Source organism: Ictidomys tridecemlineatus, chromosome 12 (assembly GCF_052094955.1).
Source record: "Ictidomys tridecemlineatus isolate mIctTri1 chromosome 12, mIctTri1.hap1, whole genome shotgun sequence".
Lineage (NCBI taxonomy): Eukaryota > Metazoa > Chordata > Mammalia > Rodentia > Sciuridae > Ictidomys > Ictidomys tridecemlineatus.
In genome coordinates, this window is record NC_135488.1 from 91,770,294 (window position 1) to 91,790,376 (window position 20,083).

The 20,083-nt window shown below is 32.4% G+C and overlaps 1 protein-coding gene across 32 annotated transcripts in view; it reads right to left on the bottom strand.

Moving 5' to 3' along the window:
• Positions 1-20,083, bottom strand: part of Rmdn2 (regulator of microtubule dynamics 2) — a 255,562-nt gene that overhangs the window by 186,489 nt on the left and 48,990 nt on the right. For all 32 annotated transcript variants that reach the window (XR_013429058.1, XR_013429052.1, XR_013429051.1 and 29 more), the window contains 4 exons: positions 16,135-16,237; positions 13,228-13,288; positions 4,017-4,092; positions 3,323-3,400 (listed from right to left, as the gene is read on the bottom strand). Coding sequence is in view for 21 of the 32 variants with exons in the window: in XM_078029359.1 (XP_077885485.1) it covers positions 3,323-3,400; positions 4,017-4,092; positions 13,228-13,288; positions 16,135-16,237 (318 nt within the window). In the remaining 11 variants the exon portion in view is untranslated. The remainder of the gene's footprint in view (positions 1-3,322; positions 3,401-4,016; positions 4,093-13,227; positions 13,289-16,134; positions 16,238-20,083) is intronic.

Below are 20,083 nucleotides of genomic sequence, written 5' to 3' on the forward strand. Positions count from 1 at the left end.
ACTCTTTAATGAGTCTTTCTGGCATAATTCTTTGAAGATTCATCCATGTTGTTATGCTGCTAAAGCTGCTGTGAACATTCATGTGTTAGTCTTTTATGAATATATATTTTCATTTGTCTTATTAAATACCTAAAAATTGCTCTACCATTCATTCATGAATTTATTTATTATTCATATATTCCCACCACAATGTGAGAGTTCTAGTTGCTCTATATCCTTGCCAACACTTGCTATTGCCTGAATTTTTAATTTGAGTCCTTTAAGTGAGTATATAGAGGTTCTCTGTTTTCCAAGAACTAATAATAATAATTATCTTTTAATGTGTTTACCTGCTACTCCATAACATTTATTTATAAAGTGATTAAATTGAAATTTGATCTAGAAAACAAACATATGCATTTTTAGTGCATTAGGAAATACTTTTAATTTACTCATTTTTCATTTAATTTTATGGATAAAATTAAACATCCAGTGTTGGATGAAATGCTATAATTAGAAGAGGTAATGTTATACAAACTTCCTATCCTAGAGTAGGAGAAAAGATTTATCAAGTTCTTTAGTGAGTTCTAGCTTGTCTTATTGCAAAGCCATAAACCCAGCTTATACTCAGAAAATAGCTTTGAATTTTACTAAAGCTGCACATCCATTTTCCCTTTAATTCTTCTTATTTAAAAAGAATACACTGTATTTAAAAAGAATACGCTGTATATTGCTGATTAATATCCTGTATTCTATGTTTCCAAATCTGAAGTCCTTTTAGATCTACTTCTGTTCTGGTTTGTTTGTTTACTTGGTTTTTGTTTTGTTTTGTTTCCATTGATTGTTATTCCTCTTGGCTTATTTCCTTTTATAGTCTATAATTTTTGACTGTGAGCTCATCATTGTTGGGACACTTTGTGTGAATGTTTTACAAAGTCTCTGTGAAAGTACAATTTTCAGGAAGGAACAGAATTTGCTTCTGTCATTGGCATATGGATCAGGGCTTGTTTTGAATTAAAGTTTCTTTCTTGGGTTTTTAAGCCTAAACAAATTTTGTACATTCAAGCCCCAGACTCATGTGAGGTTGGGTCAATGGCTTGTAAGTCTCAGGAGTTCCTTCCTTCCCTTCCCTCTTCCCCATTGTCAAGACTGAGAATGAATAGTCATTGCAATAAGCTTCTGCTTCTGCTGAATTTTATTCATGTTCACCTTTTTATTTTCCCTAGGAAAAGTATTTTTTGAGTGTTAGATAAACTGCGGTACTCTTCCTATACTTTCTGCTCTGTTTAGGCCCACAGTCCCTCAATCCCCAACAAAGATCTGCTCACCAGGCTTAAAAAATACTTTTGGGTATCAGGTAGTTTCATGGCTGCTTTACCTGTCCTCAGAGCTGGTGTTCTTGGCCTCTGGATCTTCCTTTCCCTTTCCCCTTACCTTTCTCTCTTTCTTTCTTTTTCTTTTACTGATCTGATTAAAAACATACACACACACACACACACACACACACACACACACACACACACACACACACACACGGCACATATACATACTTTAAGATATTTTGTGGCCAGAAAGTTTTAAGTTCTCTAGTCTATATATGCTAGAAATGATCTTTATACATTTATTCACACTTCTATTTCCCCTGCTGGAATGAATTCCAACTTATTTCTTGTGCAACTCATATTTATCACCTGTACTTAAAATTTGTAGGAGAACATACTACTAAAAAGCAAAGACTTTGGGAACAAACTGTCTCTGTTCAAATCCTATTCTGTATCACTTATTAGCTAAGTGGCCCTGGGCAAATCAATTACCTTACAGGGTGTTGGAAGAAATAAATAAGCTAAAATAAGTAAATTATTTTTAAATGTATAAAATGCTTATAAGAACCATGCAAATATTAGCCTTATTACTATTGCTTTTAAATATTCTTGGTCTTCAGTATTTTTTCTCTACTTTTAATTAACACTCCTAAATGAAAAGAAGTCTTCCCACAGAACCACAAGTAGTGTTCCTATATACAAAGTGAATCAATCAATTATTCAAAAACAAATACTTGTACAGAAGCTTAAGTGTGAAGAACTGAGCTTGATGATGAAAAGGATATCAAGAAGTGTAAAATGTAGGTTTTCTACTCAAGGAGAGTTCAGATAACTTAGGATCAATTGAAAGTAAATAGTAAATAAAAATGTGAGTTGTTGAAAGCCAGTACAGCCTAGCAAAAGAATGGTATATTTAATAGTGCAGTACTACAGGGAATGGAGACATTATCCTGTGTTTTAGAACATTATATTGATTATAAAAACATGAGTGCTAAAAATCATTCTATTTGACTCTGCAGTCTCACAACTAGGCTAAAATGGGAAAGATGGGTTATTTACTTTTTTTCCTTTTTCTTTATTAAAATGTAAGTTTCCTTCCTATGTTACATAATATAAAGAAAGTGATTTTGGGAATTAAGCAAATTTTAATTTCAATGTTGGCTTTTTCATAGACTAATTAATTAGGACTGTGGGGAGGTTTTTAACATCACAGACTCAAATTTTGAACTGTTTAGAACTGGAAGAATAATTGCTTTACAGGACTATTTTAAGGATTAAGGCAACAAGAAATAAACTATAAAATATACATTTAATCTTCAGCGGGTGGGCAATAAAAGCAAATTTCTTTACCTTTATTCCTCTTTCAGTCTTAAAAAAGAAAGTCACCTCTTTTGTCCACCCTAATGTTCACACTTACAAATAGCATTTCCCTTTCATGGTAACTTTTCCATGTACCTGTTAAGATATAGTTCCACATTCAGTTACTTCTGTAAACTAATGATGCCATTTTAGACACTGGGTCTAAGGCTGACCAGCTGCTTTCTTTGAGCACTGTCTCATATCTCTTCTAAATTAAGTTCCTTGAAAACAAACAGTGTTCTATTCATCTTTTGGTCAGTTAGCCAGAACATAATTTATGTTCAATAAACACTGCTGAATGAAAAGAAGTCTTCCCACAGAACCACAAGTAGTGTTCCTATATACAAAGTGAACGCATATGGGTGGTTGATGCCAACCCAAGAGATCACAAAGTGAGACAACTGCAAAAATCATGGATGTTTATACATATATAAACAAATTTCAAGTTTTAAAGTTATAACATATGCATTACAATTTTAAAATAGTATACAAATTATACATTTATGCACAATTATAAAAACATAAGCACTCATACAAAATTTATGCTGATTTTATAGTCTCCCTACAATTGGCACCCAGTAAACATAATGAATAAGTTATCTCTCTATCATATACTCATAGTGCATTTAAATAAGATTTATAAATATAGGCATTCAACTTACAGTGTAACAATATCTTCCCTTGAGGTAATACACAAAGGGTTCTTCAGGTAAAAGTGTGATTGCTATATCTAGATGTTCCTGAAAGAAATATCCAAAGGAAAAGTCATCTTCTAAGTTTCAGATATTACTGAATGCAGCTGCACTAACTCCTAGTAAAAGTAAACTCTAAAGTGACTTAGAGTGTTGTCTCAGAGGCTTCCTTACCCCAACAATTAATATAATTAAATGATGACCCTGAGGGATTATTTATTGGGCTATAATAACTAAAGGCAAATAATAAGTGATGTGTATGTGAATTACTTATTTTGTTCATCTATTGCTGCAAGTTTAAACTTTATATTGGACCCTATCTGCTCCTGCCAAGTTCATATGTAGATTGTAATTACGCCCAGTCTACTTATGATGTTGATAACTTAGCTAACAACTAAGAGGTTAACCCTATATCTTTGAAAAAAATAGCACTCATTTCCTATGTGACTTATTTCCAGGATTTGGAATAATAATAATAATATTTAATTGCCCAAATAGTTTGATTCTTTTTTGTCACAGTACAGCTTAAAGAGTGCCATTTCATTTCCTGCTCACAATTTAAACAACATAAATATTCCCAGAGCTTAATTTGTTGAATAATCTGATTTATACCTGTTAATTAAACATATAACTACATTACAGCATTTTTAATGTTGATAAATACCTTGAAGCAATATCCATAGTTGACTTTGTTTTGTAAGCCCTCAAACTCAGATACCTGGCCACACAAAACTGCATACCTGAAAAGGATCAAAACAGTGGTTATCAAGTAAAATTTAAAATCAAATACTACCAAAACATAACATTTAAAAAGCATTGTTAAAGCATTCATTAATATTTAACATGAAAACAATAAATACTTGACATTAAGATAAGGCCATTTTCCTTAACCTTTCCTGGAAATAGTGTTATTAGAATTGTGTATCCCATGAATGATGTACTTTATTCTTCTGAAAATAAAAAAATACATAAATAATTATGTGACAACAAACTGAACATAATATTTGTTCAGCAATTTGTCTATTTACTCTTGGGGAAAAAAATGAAAAGTAGATTCCCAGAAAAAGTCTCTCAAACTCCTTTATGAAATAGCCATGGTAACTTTAGGCCTCAATGTGTTTTCTTTTGTCATCATCTTTTTAAAACATAAAAAGTTTTAATACACATTTTATGGAACACTTTTAGGTTTATAGCAAACTTGAGCAGAAATACAGAGAGTTCCCAAATACTTCCCCATGTAAAACACAAAACCCAAAAAACTCTTCCATTAGCAATATCCTGCATGAGGTACATTTGTTAAAATCAATGATCGTTGATTTCATGATACATTTGCACATCATTATTACCCAAGGTCAATAATTTACATTAGGGTTCACACTTGGTGTTCTACATTTTTCTGTCTTTTCCAGAAAGTTTGACCTTTTCCAGAATGTCATATAGCTGGAATCATGCAGTGTGCAGTCTTTTCAAATTGACTTCTTTTACTTATTAATGTACTTAAGCTTCCTCCAGGTCTTTTCATGGCTTGACAGACCATTTCTTTTTGGTGATGAATAATATTTCATTACCTGGATGTACTTCAATATAATTACCCATTCACCTAATGACAGATATCTTGGCTACTTCCACGTTTGGGCAATTATGAATAAGGCTGTTATAAGCATTCATATGCAGACTTTTGTATAGAAATACATTTTCAATTCTTTGATAAATATCAAGGAGTATAATTGTGGATATTATGGCAACAATTTAGTTTATAAGAAACTTCCAAGTTGTCTTCTAAAATGGCTGTACCATTATACATTTCCACCAGCAGTAAATAAGAATTCCTATTGCTTCACATCCCTGTCAGCATTTGGTGTAGTCAGGGTTTTGGATTTTGGCTGTTCTAATAAGTATATGGTGGTATCTCACTGTTGATTTAAAGTTCACTGATGACATATCATGTTGAACCTCTTTTACTTACTTACCATCTATAAAACTTCTTCGGTGAAGTGTCCATTCAGATTTTTTTTCTATTTCTTACTTGTGTTGTTTGTTGCCCTAATGTGAAATTTAAAGTAATCTCTGTACATTTTGTATAACAGTTCTTTGTCAGATTAAAAAAAAAGATTTTCTCCCAGTCTGTGGCCTGTTTTCTAATATTCTTTACGTTGTTTTTCATTTTAAACTCCAGTGAAACTTGGTTTATAAATTATTTCTTTCATGGAGTGAATCTTTGGTGTTGTATATAAAAAGCCACTGCTATACCCAAGGTTATCTAGGTTTTTGCCTATGTTATCTTTTATGAGTTTTATAAGTTTTGCATTTTACATTTAGGTCTATAATCATTTTGAGTTTTTGTGAAGGATATAAAGTCTACACTCTCATTATTTTTTCGTATGGATATCTAGTTGTTCCAGCACTATTTTTGGAAGATTATATTTATTTCTCTGTAAAAAACTATTTGAACATATTTATATGAATCTATACTTAGTTCCCTGTTCTGTTCCGCTGATCTTTTTTTCCCTGCAATGTCATGCTGTCTTGATTACTATAGCTTTACAGTAAGTCTTGAAGTTGAGCAGTGTTAGTCCATTGGCTTTGTTTTCCTTCAGTATTGAATTAAGTCTTTTTTCCTCTCCATATAAACTAAATTTGTTGATATCCATAAAATAACTTGTGGGATTTTGATTGGGATTGTGTTGAATCTATAAATCAACTTGGGAAACACTGACATCTTGACAACATTGAGTCTCTATTCATGAAGATGGAATCTCTCTCCATTTTTTTCATTCTTTGATATCTTCCATTGGAGTTTTATAGTCTTTCTCATATAGATATTGTACATGTTTTGTTAGAGTTTTACAAATATTTCGGTTTTAGGTGTGATAGTACAAATGTTAATATATTTTAATTTCAAATTTCACTTGCTCATTCCTAGTATACAGGAAAGCTATTTACTTTTGTATTTAACCTTATATCCTGCAACCTTGTCATAACTATTTAATTTCATGAGCTATTTTGTGAATTCTTTTGGATTTTCTACAAAGACAATTATGTCATTAGGAAATAAAGACATTTTTATTTCTTCACTCCCAATCTATATACTTTTCATGTCTTATTGCATTAGCTATAACTTTTAATAGAATGTTGAAAAACTGGTGAGAAGGGGCATCCTTTCCTTGTTACTAATAGTAGTTTATTTTAATCCAGGAAAGCAAATTTCTCACCATTTATGTATGAGGTTAACTGTAGGATTTTTGATGTTCATTATTGTTATGGTTTGGATGTGAGGTGTCCTCCAAAGCTCATGTGTGAGACAATGCAAGAGCATTCAGAGGGAAAATGATCAGGTTGTGAGAGCCTTAACCCAATCAGTGAATCATCCCTTGATGGGATTAACTGAGTTGTAACTAGAGGCAAGTGAGGTGTGGCCAGAACAGGTGGGTCATTGGGGCCATGGATTTAGAGTATATATTTGTATCTGGCAAGTGGAGATATCTTTCTCTCCTTTCTGATTATCAGGTGGGCTGCTTCCCTCTACTACACTCTTCCACCATGATGCTCTGCCTCACCCAGAGCCCCAAGGAATGGACCCTGCTGTATGTGGATTGAGACTCTGAAACTATGAGCCCCCAAATAAACTTTTTCTCCTCTAAAATTGTTCTGGTTAGGTCTTTTAGTCCCAGTGGTGAAATAGCTGCCTAAAACATTTATCAACTTGAGGGAATTACCCTCTATTTGTAATTTGCTGAGACTTTATTTTGTTTGTTTTTCAGGTTTTTATAATTCTTTCTTCTCTCTCTCTCTCTCTCTCTCTCTCTCTCTCTCTCTCTCTCTCTCTCTCTTCTTTCCTCATTCTTTCTGTTTTAGTTGTAGATTAACACAATACTTTTACTTTATTTATTTATGTGGAGCTGAGGATCGAACCCAGTGCATCACATGCGTCATGTGAGTGCTCTACCACTGAGTCACAACCGTAGCCCTGTTTTCAGGTTTTTACACGAATAAATGTTGGATGTTGTTAAATGCTCTGAATCTATTTATATGATCATGTGATTTTTATTCTTTGATCTGTTAATGTGATATATTAATTGATTTCAAAATTCTGAATCACCACCTTGCATATCTCTGAGGATAAATTCCACTTGGTTCTAGTATATAATCCAATTTGCTAATATTGTGTTGAGAATTTTGGATCTACATTAATGAGATACCAATGAGTGGTTTTCTTATAATGTTTTTGTCTGATTTTGACATTTGAGTTGTGCTGGCCTCATAGAATAAATTGGAAAATGTATAATCTGCTTCTTTATTCTGAAAGGGATTGTAGAAAATTGTAGTAATTTCTTCCTTAAATGTGTGGTAGAATTTACCAGTGAACTCATCCAGGCCTAATGATCTCTCTTTTGGAAAGTTATTAATTATTTATTCCATTTTTAAATATGGATATAGGCTTACTCAGATTGTCTATCTATCATGTTCTTTTGAAATGTCCCCTGAAGTTCTGTTATCATACCACCACAAAGAGTTCTAGATTGTGGAGTAATCCCAATCCTTCCAAAATTCCCATAACTACCTGTACAAGCTCCCTCTTGTTGTTATAAGAATTATGATTTTCCAACTTATTTGCACTTAAAACATTTGGTCACTTCCTATTAAATATACATTTCTCAATAGAAATAGCTTTAGATTTATAGAAAATTTTCAGATAGTACAGATAGTTCCCATATAACCCACACATAGTTGTCCCTGTTGTTAATACCTTACATTACTATAGTAAATTTGTCATAATTGCACCAATATTTTTATGCAACATTGATAGGAAATTGTCACAATATACCTTTATTAATATGCTATTATCGATTAAACTGCATACTTTATTAAAATTTAGATTTTTCTCTAATGTTATTAGGCATTTCTGACACTATTCTCTCCATCTCTCCACCCACATTTCTATTAATTCACATTCTATTAGGTATAATTTTTAAAATTTTTGATGTTTATTTTTTTTCAGAGATATAGATGGAGGTTTATTTAGGTAAGTAGATATATATTTTCAAAGGAGAATAAGGACATTGCCAAGAGATATCTCTTGGATCAAAAGGAGGAATACACATTCAAAGAAGAATGTGGGATATCTCTAGGTGAAAAGATTAGGTTATAATTTTTAATCATGTCAAAATCTTTTGAATTACTATTGCCATCCATCATATACTCTGTTCCTTTATTTTAGGTTGCAGATAACCTTTTGTAAGCATACCTTCTATATCTTAATCCACTGACAAAATTTCTAAACACCTTAGGGTCTAAGATATATAGACTTCACCTAGAATAACCTCCACATTCACAATGATCTTTAAAAAACAGAGCTCAAACCCTTCAGGTAGCATGAGTAACCTCATCAACTTGCCTACACATCTATTTCTTGTCTATAGGGATAGAATGCCTTGCTTAAATCCACGTATACTAGGCTGATTTCCCTACTTCAACTACTAGCACAGCAATAAATAAATAAATGTGTGTGTGTGTGTGTGTGTGTGTGTGTGTATAATGTTGCATTTTAGGAATATCTGCGTTGAGTCTACTTAATTTTGCTTTCTCATCTAGAGAGTTATAAAACAACTCAACTACCTCATTGTGCTAAAATTAAAGGAATAATTTACAGAAATGGATTTGATTTTGTATTTTCTGGAAACCAGAACTACTTCTGCACATCTCTAAGCTTTTATTTTGCTTTCTCAACACATTCTCTCCAAGTTACTCAAGTAAAGAAAAAAGAAAACAAAAAACCCATGGTTTGCATAAATATTATATATTGTAAATAAATATTATTATATATTATATATTATTTTCCCTTTTAAATAATTTGTCACTGAGTCTTGTTTTTTTTGGAAATTTGTTTCTTTCAAATCTAAAACATTATTTATCTTCTTACATATTATGCATTCAGGGTCACCTGGCTACCTTCTACCAAAAAGGTCATCAATTCTTTTCTACCTAAGTGTCTTTTATAATATATATATATATATATATATATATATATATATATATTATTATTATTATTTTTGTACCAGAGATTGAACCCAGGGGCACTTGACCACTGAAGTATTTTAGCCTGGTCTGACAAAAACAACAGAATAACATAGAAAGTTTAAGCAGCCTTAAAGTCACAAAGCAATTCATTTTGGAAAATATAAAGATGAAAATTTTATCTTTAAAGTGATACCTGATTTATTAGTTGTTACCTATTATTAACCCTTAATGAAAATTATCCTTAAAGATTACATCTTTTACTTTAAAGTAAAGACTTATAGAACATCATATAGCATTGCAAACTTGCTGCAGAACTAGACGTTTTATATATTTTATTTAGAGACAGGATCTTGCTAAGTTGCTTAGGGCCTCGCTAAGTTATAATATTGTTAATTTTTTAAAAACATAATTTAATGTTTTATTTCCCAAACTCTCAGGTTGTTGGGAACTCTGAAGAAAGTTAACAATGTGGTATATTATCTCCATCTAGAGGTATTTTAACTGTAAAAGCTTTGACAAGAATTCTGTATTTTCTTTGCATTAATATTAAAGATATTCTTAATAGTTGACAACCATACTGTTTTATCAAGTACAACTCCATTAGTTTCCCTGCAGTGTTTTCTGATTCAATGCAAATGCAATTTATATAGTTTGAGAAAGCAAAGACAGTATACTTCACAGAAGAAAGAGTGATCATGTAATACCAGATCTGAGTTCTAGTTCCTATTTTTCCACTTACTGTGTGACACAAACACACACACACACACAGATGCACGCACGCACACTCATACACACTGTGCTTTGTTTACCCTACTTAGAAATGAAAACAGGCTGTTCTGTGAATCACATGCTATAGAGCATGTGGACATAATTTGCAAATGGTAGAGTACAATAAATATGTAAGACATTATTTATGATTAAGGCCATCCCTGTTTGACCTACAAGCTGCAAATACATTGGTCATTTATTCTCTTGATTTCAGAAGTATTTTAGCCTGGTCTGACAAAAACAACAGAATAACATAGAAAGTTTAAGCAGCCTTAAAGTCACAAAGCAATTCATTTTGGAAAATATAAAGATGAAAATTATATCTTTAAAGTGATTCCTGATTTATTAGTTGTTACCTATTATTAACCCTTAATGAAAATTATTCTTAATGATTACATCTTTTATTTTAAAGTAAAGACTTATAGAACATCATATAACATTGCAAACTTGATGCAGAACTAGACGGTAAATATTTTAGGCTTGGAGCCAGATAATCTCTTTTACAACTACTCTGTTGCTATGAGCAATGCATGGGTGTGGTTGTGCTCCAGTAAATCTTTATTTATAAAATCAGGCAGTCAGAAATTTGGCCTGCAGGCCATACTTTGTTACTCATACTGAATGAACGAGAAAAGGTTTAACATCTTAACATACTGAAAACTATTTCATTAAAAGAAGATATTTTCTCAACGTTCTATTATAATTAATTATGGAATAGGTTTACCTAAATTTCACCCATTATTTCTCAAGTCAAAGTTTAAGTTGCTCTTATATCACCTTTTACCTCAACTGTTTAACTGAATAATTTTTGCATTCAAATTTATTAATATTTATCAATCAATTACATTTGAGTATTTTTAAATTAAAAACTGATACCAAAAAATCATGGGAAACACATTTGGATCATTGCTTTGCATATGTATCGATGAGATTTAATCTTGGAGTTAAACCTCATTGTTACAGACAAGGCATTTATTTCACAACAAAAAGTTTAAAAAAGATAGATTAATGGAGAAGTAACCAGATTGGTGGAAGATAGACTACAGCAACTACTAAGGGTGAGTTCAGCATAATCTGTGCTTACAAAATGGATCTCAAGATACTTAGGAAACCCTCAGACAAGATTCAATATTGTTCCTCTATGAAAATTGGAAACTCACATTGGTAAATGTCCTCAGGTTGAGGATTTACATTAAATGTACATTTTAAATGTGATTCTTCATAAATACAGATCAATGAATGGGAAAAGGATGAGAACAGAAGAGGAAGAGCTTCAGAGGAAGAAGACAGGATTAGGGAGGGGCAGAAGGAGGAAAAGGGAAATAGTGGGGAAAGGAAAAAGCTCAGACAGAGTTAGGAGCAAAATGTGTATTCTTTCTGCGTCCTAATCTGGCTAACCAAATGCCAAACACCTCCAATTATAAAGGAATGGGAAAGTGAGGTGGAGGGGAGAGAGATGGAGGGAAGGCGGGGATGGGGGGAGAGATGTTTGATCAGTACAAATTGACTACCGTAATTCATAAAAATGGAAGACAGGAAGTACTTAACAAATACACATGTTAGTTTATTAGTATATTTTAATACTATATGAATTAAACTATCTAGGAAAATGTGGCTATGGAAATAATAACCAACACTCCTATATACTAGGGAAGTGATCTTAAAAATCTCTACCAGGATAGGATGTAACTGCAAAACTGTCCCTTTCCTAGAGTTTTTGCAGAAGCACCATGGGTAAGAATAATACTTTCTCTACTAGGTGCTTCAGTTCCTAAGTCAAGATGTTCTATCCATGCAAGCCATGCTAGGGAAATCATTCACAAATTCTGCAGGCTTTGTGCCTTAGCCATCTCTAGGATGTGTGCGGGAAGGCAAAGTCTTCACAGGAGGAAGGAAGAGATGGTGAGGTGGGCGAGATTTGGACCACCTTGTCATGAAAGAAGTCAGGAACCAGGATTGCAGCTCATCTTAGGCCAAGTAAAGGCAGCTTCTAAAAACCTTTTCATATTTCAGCCTTTGTTTTTAAAATTTGGGGGATTTAGGAAACGTTATGAGATTCCTGCACTCGGAGTTTTAAATGAGATTTTTGTGATGGGGCGCCCCCTGCTGACAGCAAGCCAGAGAAACAGTATGATCTGGGAAGTTGGTTTGTACTTCAGTTAGGTGGGCAAAAATGATTTGCCAAAGGTCAAATGGGGACCTGTGGAAAAGCAGCTATTTGGAGAGAGTTTTTTACATAACAGTGTAAGGAGGGAATCAAATACACCCAGAGAGGGGATGGATTTATGGAAATCTAAGACTGAAGAAAGTGTCATAAATGGTTATTTCATCTTCTTAGCATCTAAAATACCTATCTGTATTGTTGGGGAGTGGGGGAAAACTAAGGAATTAAACGCAACTAAAAGGAAGAACAATAACTAAAAGCAATGTATTTCTTCTTATTTGTGTTTTATAATTTTAAATATACAAAGGGTCTGAAACAAATCCTGAATAGTTTTTTTCTTGCGTTAAGGATATTCACGCATGCCACCCAAATAATTAAATTCCCTATGTTTAGAATGAGAAATTATACTCCATCTATGTATGATGTATCAAAGTGCATTCTACTGTCATTTACAACTAAGGAAAACAAATAAAAATTTTCCTGTATTTGGCCTTTCTTTGACCTATGGAAATTGTATCTGATGACTCAGCAACTCAGAAGAAAATGGCTAACATATTTTTTTATTATTTGAAGCATTCTTTCTATATTTGTTTAGAACATGACATTATTTCAGTATGTTTTCAAACAAAATGCTATGTTGTTAGATTTAATTATAATTTATCATCTGCAAAGGCATTAGACTTAGTAGATTCATTGATGAAGTCTTCAATGAAAGTTTAAATTAAATGTATTTAAAATATGCTTAAAAAGAAACACATGAGAATAAAAAATAGCACAGTTGCTGTACTATCTCCTAAACACATTTTTGTTTTTCTAGTGAATATGGCTGACAAGTTCATTGGGTCAGTTGTAGCTTTAAAAATCCATTGCAAAATATAAACAGTATATTAGAACACAAAATACTGCACAAATCCTGTATACTTACCACAGGTGACAGTATCCATTCATGGGTGCTCTAGCAACAGCTCGTTCACCTAAAGTTTTTCCTGAAAGATAAATGTGCTTTTAGAACTTTCATGTGAGTTGTTAGGAGGTGGATTCTGTAATTATATCAGTGGTTCCTAAAGTATGATCCCAAGACCAAAAGCATTATCATCACCTGGAAATGTGTTAGAAAAGCACATGTGGGAGACTACTCAATCATAAACTCTGCGTTTTAACTCTCCTCCAATGATTCTGATGTGTGCTAAGGTTCAAGACCCACTCGATTAACAGACTTAACCAAGCACAAGAAAATCATTCAGTCACTACACTTAAGCCTAGTAGAATTTTTTTTTTTTGTAATCAATTCAAACAACATTTACTGAATAACTACTAAGTGCTATATCTGGGAATAAAATGTCAAATAAGACACAGTCCTTGACCTTTCAGGGCTCACAGGTCAGAAGGTAGCAAGTATATAAACAAGTAAATTGCAAAAAAAAAAAAAAAAAAAGAGCAAGGAGAAAGAAAACAGAACACAGTAGAGTGAGTGTCTAAAGGAGTAAGGAAGATGATGTTCTTACTGAGTCACTTGCAATAATGAAGAGGCTCAGTGACAGAGATTATTTCCCTAAGTTATTTCACTTAATTTTAGAATAACTCTGATCATGTAGTAATTACTTTGGGCAGAGGTGTGTCTAATACTTTGAAAAAATCAAAATGTTTTAAAGAAAATCACATTCTCAGAATGTTTCTCAAAGAGGCCATTTTGTTTTATACCTTCTTTCTCCACTCCCCCACTTCTTTTTTTTAATTTTTATTTTTTTGCTTGAAAAGCGCACTACCGCTTGAGCCACATCCCCAGCCTGAATAAATATTTCTTATATGGATGAATAAAAGGAATGAAGTCTTTTTTAACTTATTTCAATAAAGTCTTCTTAATTATTTCAATATCTGAGGTATTTCTCCTTTTTCTTTGACATGATAAATTTTCCTTCGTTTCTTTCCTCCCTTTTTTCCTTTTCCCTCCATATCTTCCTTCCTCCCTCCTTCCTTTCTTCCTATATATTCTACTTCAATTCTATGCTGCATCTTCCCCGGGATTTCCTCAAGCATATATCCATTTCATTAATTCAGTTAAACTCCTGAACCATTTAAAAATAGAGATTCAAAGTAATTTTACTCTATGGGGAACTGTTAACTTCCATAAGAAAGACTTCCCCGTATCAAACTCCAATCCTTGCAATCACATACTCCACGGTATACAATCTCACAATCCGTTATGTACCATCATCCCATCTATGAAACACCTAAAAAACTTACGTAGAAAAACAAATACACCACTTCTGTAACTTTGAAATAAATATTGATGCTTTTAGAGTTCTGTTCTTTTGAGGAAAGTAACAGGAATGAATAGCGATAACATTCATTACTATTATTAAAGATAAAAAATTATGTACTGAGCTCTAGATTATAATTTACAACATATTGTGATACACCTGTGTCAATTTCATTTAAATATTTGTAGAACTAAAAACTTGGGACTAGATGGGTTAATACCCTGCACTCTTCTTTGATAACAGCTTATTCCAGTTTGGTTCCTTATACATATGGTTATTTGAATAAAAGTGCCTTCCCATCAGTTGTAAGCTTCCCCATAGTCTATTTTGAGACTCTATGTATTCTGTTATTCCATCTTTGTGATCTTCACCTGCTACCTGCTAATAGAAAGCCCAGGTTAGGGCAAGTGCTTAAGAAAAACTTGTATCTAATTTCTGAAAGTATCAAACATTTTACATAAATATATTTACATTTTCTCAGTAGATATGAAAATTAAATACTTTGTTCTATTTGATTAAGTTTCTATTTTCCTTGAAGTTAATAAATCTCTTCTCTAGAATTCCATTTGTATTTAGCCTGCAAATTGGATTGCTCCAGACAAACTGATCCACAAAGCTGATAATGAATATGACAAACAAGAAGGGAGGTCCTCTTATTTTCCTCCCTCTGCAGGAAGACTAAAGTGCAGAGGTCATTCCGTAAACATATCTCCAAGCTGAAGTATCACAAAGAGTTTGGTAATATTTCCTTTGTAGAAATAAACACAACAGAGAACTAGACGGGAGATCTCTCTTGCCATTTCTTCCTCATGCTATCTTAGAGAAGACAGGCCTGGAAAAGAGTTGGCTTTGGAATAAAAGAAGAATTTTAGGGGCCGTGATGCCAAATTATAATGCTGAAGCTCAGAGAGATGGCAGTTAGGAGCTTTTATAAGAAAGTGTTTGGGCATTCATTGAGAGTCAAGGTGAAATATAAAAATGATACCACTAAGAACAACAACTTGACATTCTGGCTATTGTTTGTTGTTATTAGGGAATTAAAAAAATATACAAAAAATTATAGATGACAGTATTAAAGATCATGATGTATTTATCAGTTAGCTTTAACATTATTAACTCAAGATTAATCTTGATTTATCAAGATATATTTTGAAAAAAAAACATGAGAGTTTCTTTCCTTATGGTCTCCAGAGTACTCCCCTGAATATGTAAGGTGTGTTATTTTAATTGTGGTAGATTACTGCTGGTGACAATAGTCCTTTGCCTATTACTGTTCCTCCAATACTACCACTTAATGTCTTTCTGTGATTATATAAACTTTAGAAGGTGATATTTGAGGGTTTTTTTCAGTTGCCTATTCTAATATGCTCAAATATTTTTAAACAATGTATATTTTAGCTCTAAGAAAACTGTCCTGAGATTGTGTATATTTTTTGCTACTAGGATATACTAAAGTAAATTAAACATATTGATTTTAATTAAGATTATTTAGATTTAATTATAATTCACTAGCAGTTTATTTTAGATCCTAATTGCCACTTGAGAATAACCAGTCTTGAAAAAATACTTACCAATATTAGCATAATGTTTCTTTTCTTGTGTGTTTGTAGACAACTCACTCATGTCTCCATAAGAACGAACAAGTCGCCACATATACTCTGCTTCATCTTTAAACTGAAAAGATAAAATTGCCCATTAGATGTACTCAATATTTGTTCAGACTAAAACTGTTTTCCAACTGCAATTTTTAACAATTGGTATTTTAAGTAACTGAATCTATGCATACACAAATTTAAGTATTTAACATTTTAAATCCAAATATCTATGACTAAGAAATGTGACCTAATGTATTATTGAATCTTAAACCTAATTAATATTACCTAGGCACTTGGTCTTAGTATGTAGAAGAGAGAATTGACAGGTATCAGAATCCATAAATTCTCTGTGGGTTATGGTACCCTCTTATTTTTCTAAGTTATTTATTTTATCAATATAGATAGCTCAGTGAACATTATGAATAATATCTGTATACTTAAGTATATATACTCAAAAGGGTAATCATACTTTTAACCTAAACTTTCCAAATATAATCTTGAAGATTTTTTAAGGTTTTAAAATTTTATTGACAGATAGTAATTGTATTTTTTATGGGGTACAGTGTGATGTTTTGGTATATTTCTACTCAGAATACTTAGGTTTTTAGACAATGTGTTTAGAGGTTAGGCTTAAATTGCTCATGGGAAAGATTTTTTTTCTTTTGAGGATACTGCAATATCCTCCCCTGACACCTTTTTCTTTACTGGTAGTGGAAAAAGGGATGAGTTTTTCCATTCAGGTCCAACATTAAAGATTGCAAAATGACCACCGGTTGAAATACCTTTAAATATTGATAGTCCCATCAAACGCATAACAAAATAGAAAAATTAAAATATTGTTTTTCCTCTCCCCAGAGAACAGGTACTATATGCCTTGGCATAATGTCTTATTCTTAATCATTTATGTATATAAATTAATAAAAAAGGAAATCCTTATAATTATAGGTCTGGTACCTATTTTTACGACCTTAGATAAGTTTCATTAACTCTTTTTTTCATTTTTAAAATTTTTTATTTGTTCTCTAGTTATACATGATAGCAACCTTTTTTTTTTTTTTTTAGTACCAGGGATTGAACCCAGGGCACTCAACCTCTGAGCCACGCCCTTTTTTGTATTTTATTTAGAGACAGGTTCTCACTGAGTTGCTTAGCTCTTCACTTTTTTTGCTGAGGCTGGCTTTGAACTCATGATCCTCCTGCCTTAGCCTCCTGAGCCACTGGGATTATAGGTGTGTGCCACCATGCCTGGCAGTAAAATGTGTTTTGATATATCATACATATCATACATACATGGAGTACAACTTCCCATTTGTGTGATTGTATGTGATGTGGAGTTATGCTGGTCATGTATTCATATTAGAACATAAGAAATTTATGTCCCATTCGTTCTGTTGTCTTTCCTATTCCTATCCCCCCTTCCCTTTATTCCCCTTTGTCTATGAACTTCTATTCTTTCCTCTGCCCTGCTTAATGTGAGTTAGCATCTGCATATTAGACAGAATTTTTGGTCTTTGGTTTTTCAGGGATTGGCTTATTTCACTTAGCATGACAGTCTCCAGTTTCATCCATTTATTGGCAAATGCCGAAATTTCATTTTTGTTTATGGTGGAGTAATTTTCCATTGTGTATGTACCAGATTTTCTTTATCCATTTACCTGTTTAAGAACCTCTAGGTTGGTTCCACAGTTTAGTTATTATGAATTGAGCTGCTATAAACATTGATGTGGCCATGTCACTATAGTATGCTGATTTTAAGTACTTTGGGTATAGACTGAAGAGTGGGATAACTGGATCAAATGGTGTTCCATTCCAAGTTTTCTGAGGGATCTCCATACTGATTTCCAGAGTGGCTGCACTAATTTGCAGTGCCACCAGCAATGTATGAGTGTTCCTTTTTCCCCACATCTTCACCAACATTTATTGTTACTTGTATTCTTGATATTTGCCATTCTGACTGAAGTGAGATGAAATCTCAGTGTAGTTTTAATTTGCATTCCTCTTGCTAGAGCTGTTGAACATTTTTTCATATATTTGTTAACTGATTGTATTTCTTTTTCTGTGATGTGTGTGTTAAGTTCCTTTTTCCATTTATTGATTGGGTTATTTGTTTTTTGGTGTTAAGTTTTTTGAGTTCTTTATATGGAGATTAATGCTCTATCTGAGGTGCATGTGGCAAAGATTTTCTCCCATTCTGTAGGCTCTCGCTTCACATTATTGTTTTCTTTGCAGTAAAGAAGTTTTTCATTTGATACTATCCCATTTATTGGTTCTTGATTTTACTTCTTGCACTTTAGGAGTATTGTTGAGGAATTTGGTTCCTAAGACAATGTGATGGAGATTTGGGTGTACTTTTTCTTCTAGTAGGCACAGGGACTCTTGGATAATGCCTAGATCCTTAATCCACTTTGAGTTTTGTGTAGCGTGAGAGATAGGGGACTAATTTCATTTTGCTATATATGGATTTCCAGTTTTTCTAGCATCATTTGTTGAAGAGGCTACCTTTTCTCCAATGTATGTTTATAGCACCTTTGTCTAATATGATATAACTATATTTATGTGAGTTAGTCTCTGTGTCTTCCATTCTGTACCACTGGTCTTCATGTCTGTTTTGGTGCCAACACCATGCTATTTTGTTACTATAGCTCTATCATATAAATTAAGGTCTTATATTGTGATGCCTCCTGCTTCCGTTTTTTCACTAAAGATTGCTTTGACTATTCTGGGCCTCTTGTTTTTCCAAGTGAATTTTATAACTGCCTTTTCTATTTATAAGAAGAATGTCATTGGAATTTTAGTAAGAATTGCTTTAAATCTGTTTAGCACTTTTGGTAGTATGGACATTTTGACATTATTAGTTCTGTCTATCCAAGAATGTGAGAGATCTTTCCATCTTTTAAGGTCTTCTTCAATTTCTTTCTTTAGTGTTCTCTTAGTTTTCATTGTGGAAGTCTTTCACATAGTGGACTAACAATCATAAATGTATGCAGATGCTCAAACAATGGAGCATCTGCATACATCAAACAAATCTTTCTCAATTTCAAGAATCAAATAGACCACAGCACAATAATACTTGGTGACTTTAACATACCTCTCTCACAACTGAATAGATTCTCCAAACAAAAAGAAGCTATAGAACTAAAAAATACAATTAATAATATATATATATATATAGAGAGAGAGACTTTTATATATATATATATATATAATATTTCATCCATCAATCACTGAATACACTTTCTTCTCAGCAACCCATAGATCCTTCTGTACAATAGACCATATCTTATGGCACAAAGCAACTCTTAACAAATACAAAAAAGAGAGATAATACCCTGCATTCTGTCAGTTCATATAGAATGAAATTAAAAATCAATGATAAAATTAAAAATAGAATCTACTCTAATACCTGGGGAATAAATAATATGCTCTTCAGTGACCAATGGATAGAAAAAGAAATCAGGATGAAATTAAAAAATTACTTAGAGGTAAATGAGAATAGTGATACAACACATCAAGATCGCTAGGACACTATGAAGGAGATGCCAAGAGGAAATCATTGAGCTCATTCATTAAAAGGATAGAAAGTCACTGAATAAATAACCTAACATTATATCTCAAAGCCCTAGAAAAAGAACAAATCAACACCAAAAGCAGTGTAAGACAGGAAATAATTAAAATCAGAATTGAAATCAATGAAATTGAAACCAAAACAATCCAAAAAATCAATGAAACAAAAAGTTGGTTCTTTGAAAAAGTAAATAAAATTGATAGACCCTTATTCATGTTAATGAAGAGACAGAGAAAAAACAAATTACTGAAATTCATAATGAGAAAGGAAATATCATAATGGATACCTCTAAAATACAGGCAATAATCAGAAACTATATTGAAAATTTATTCTTTAATAAAATAGAAAATTGTGATGACA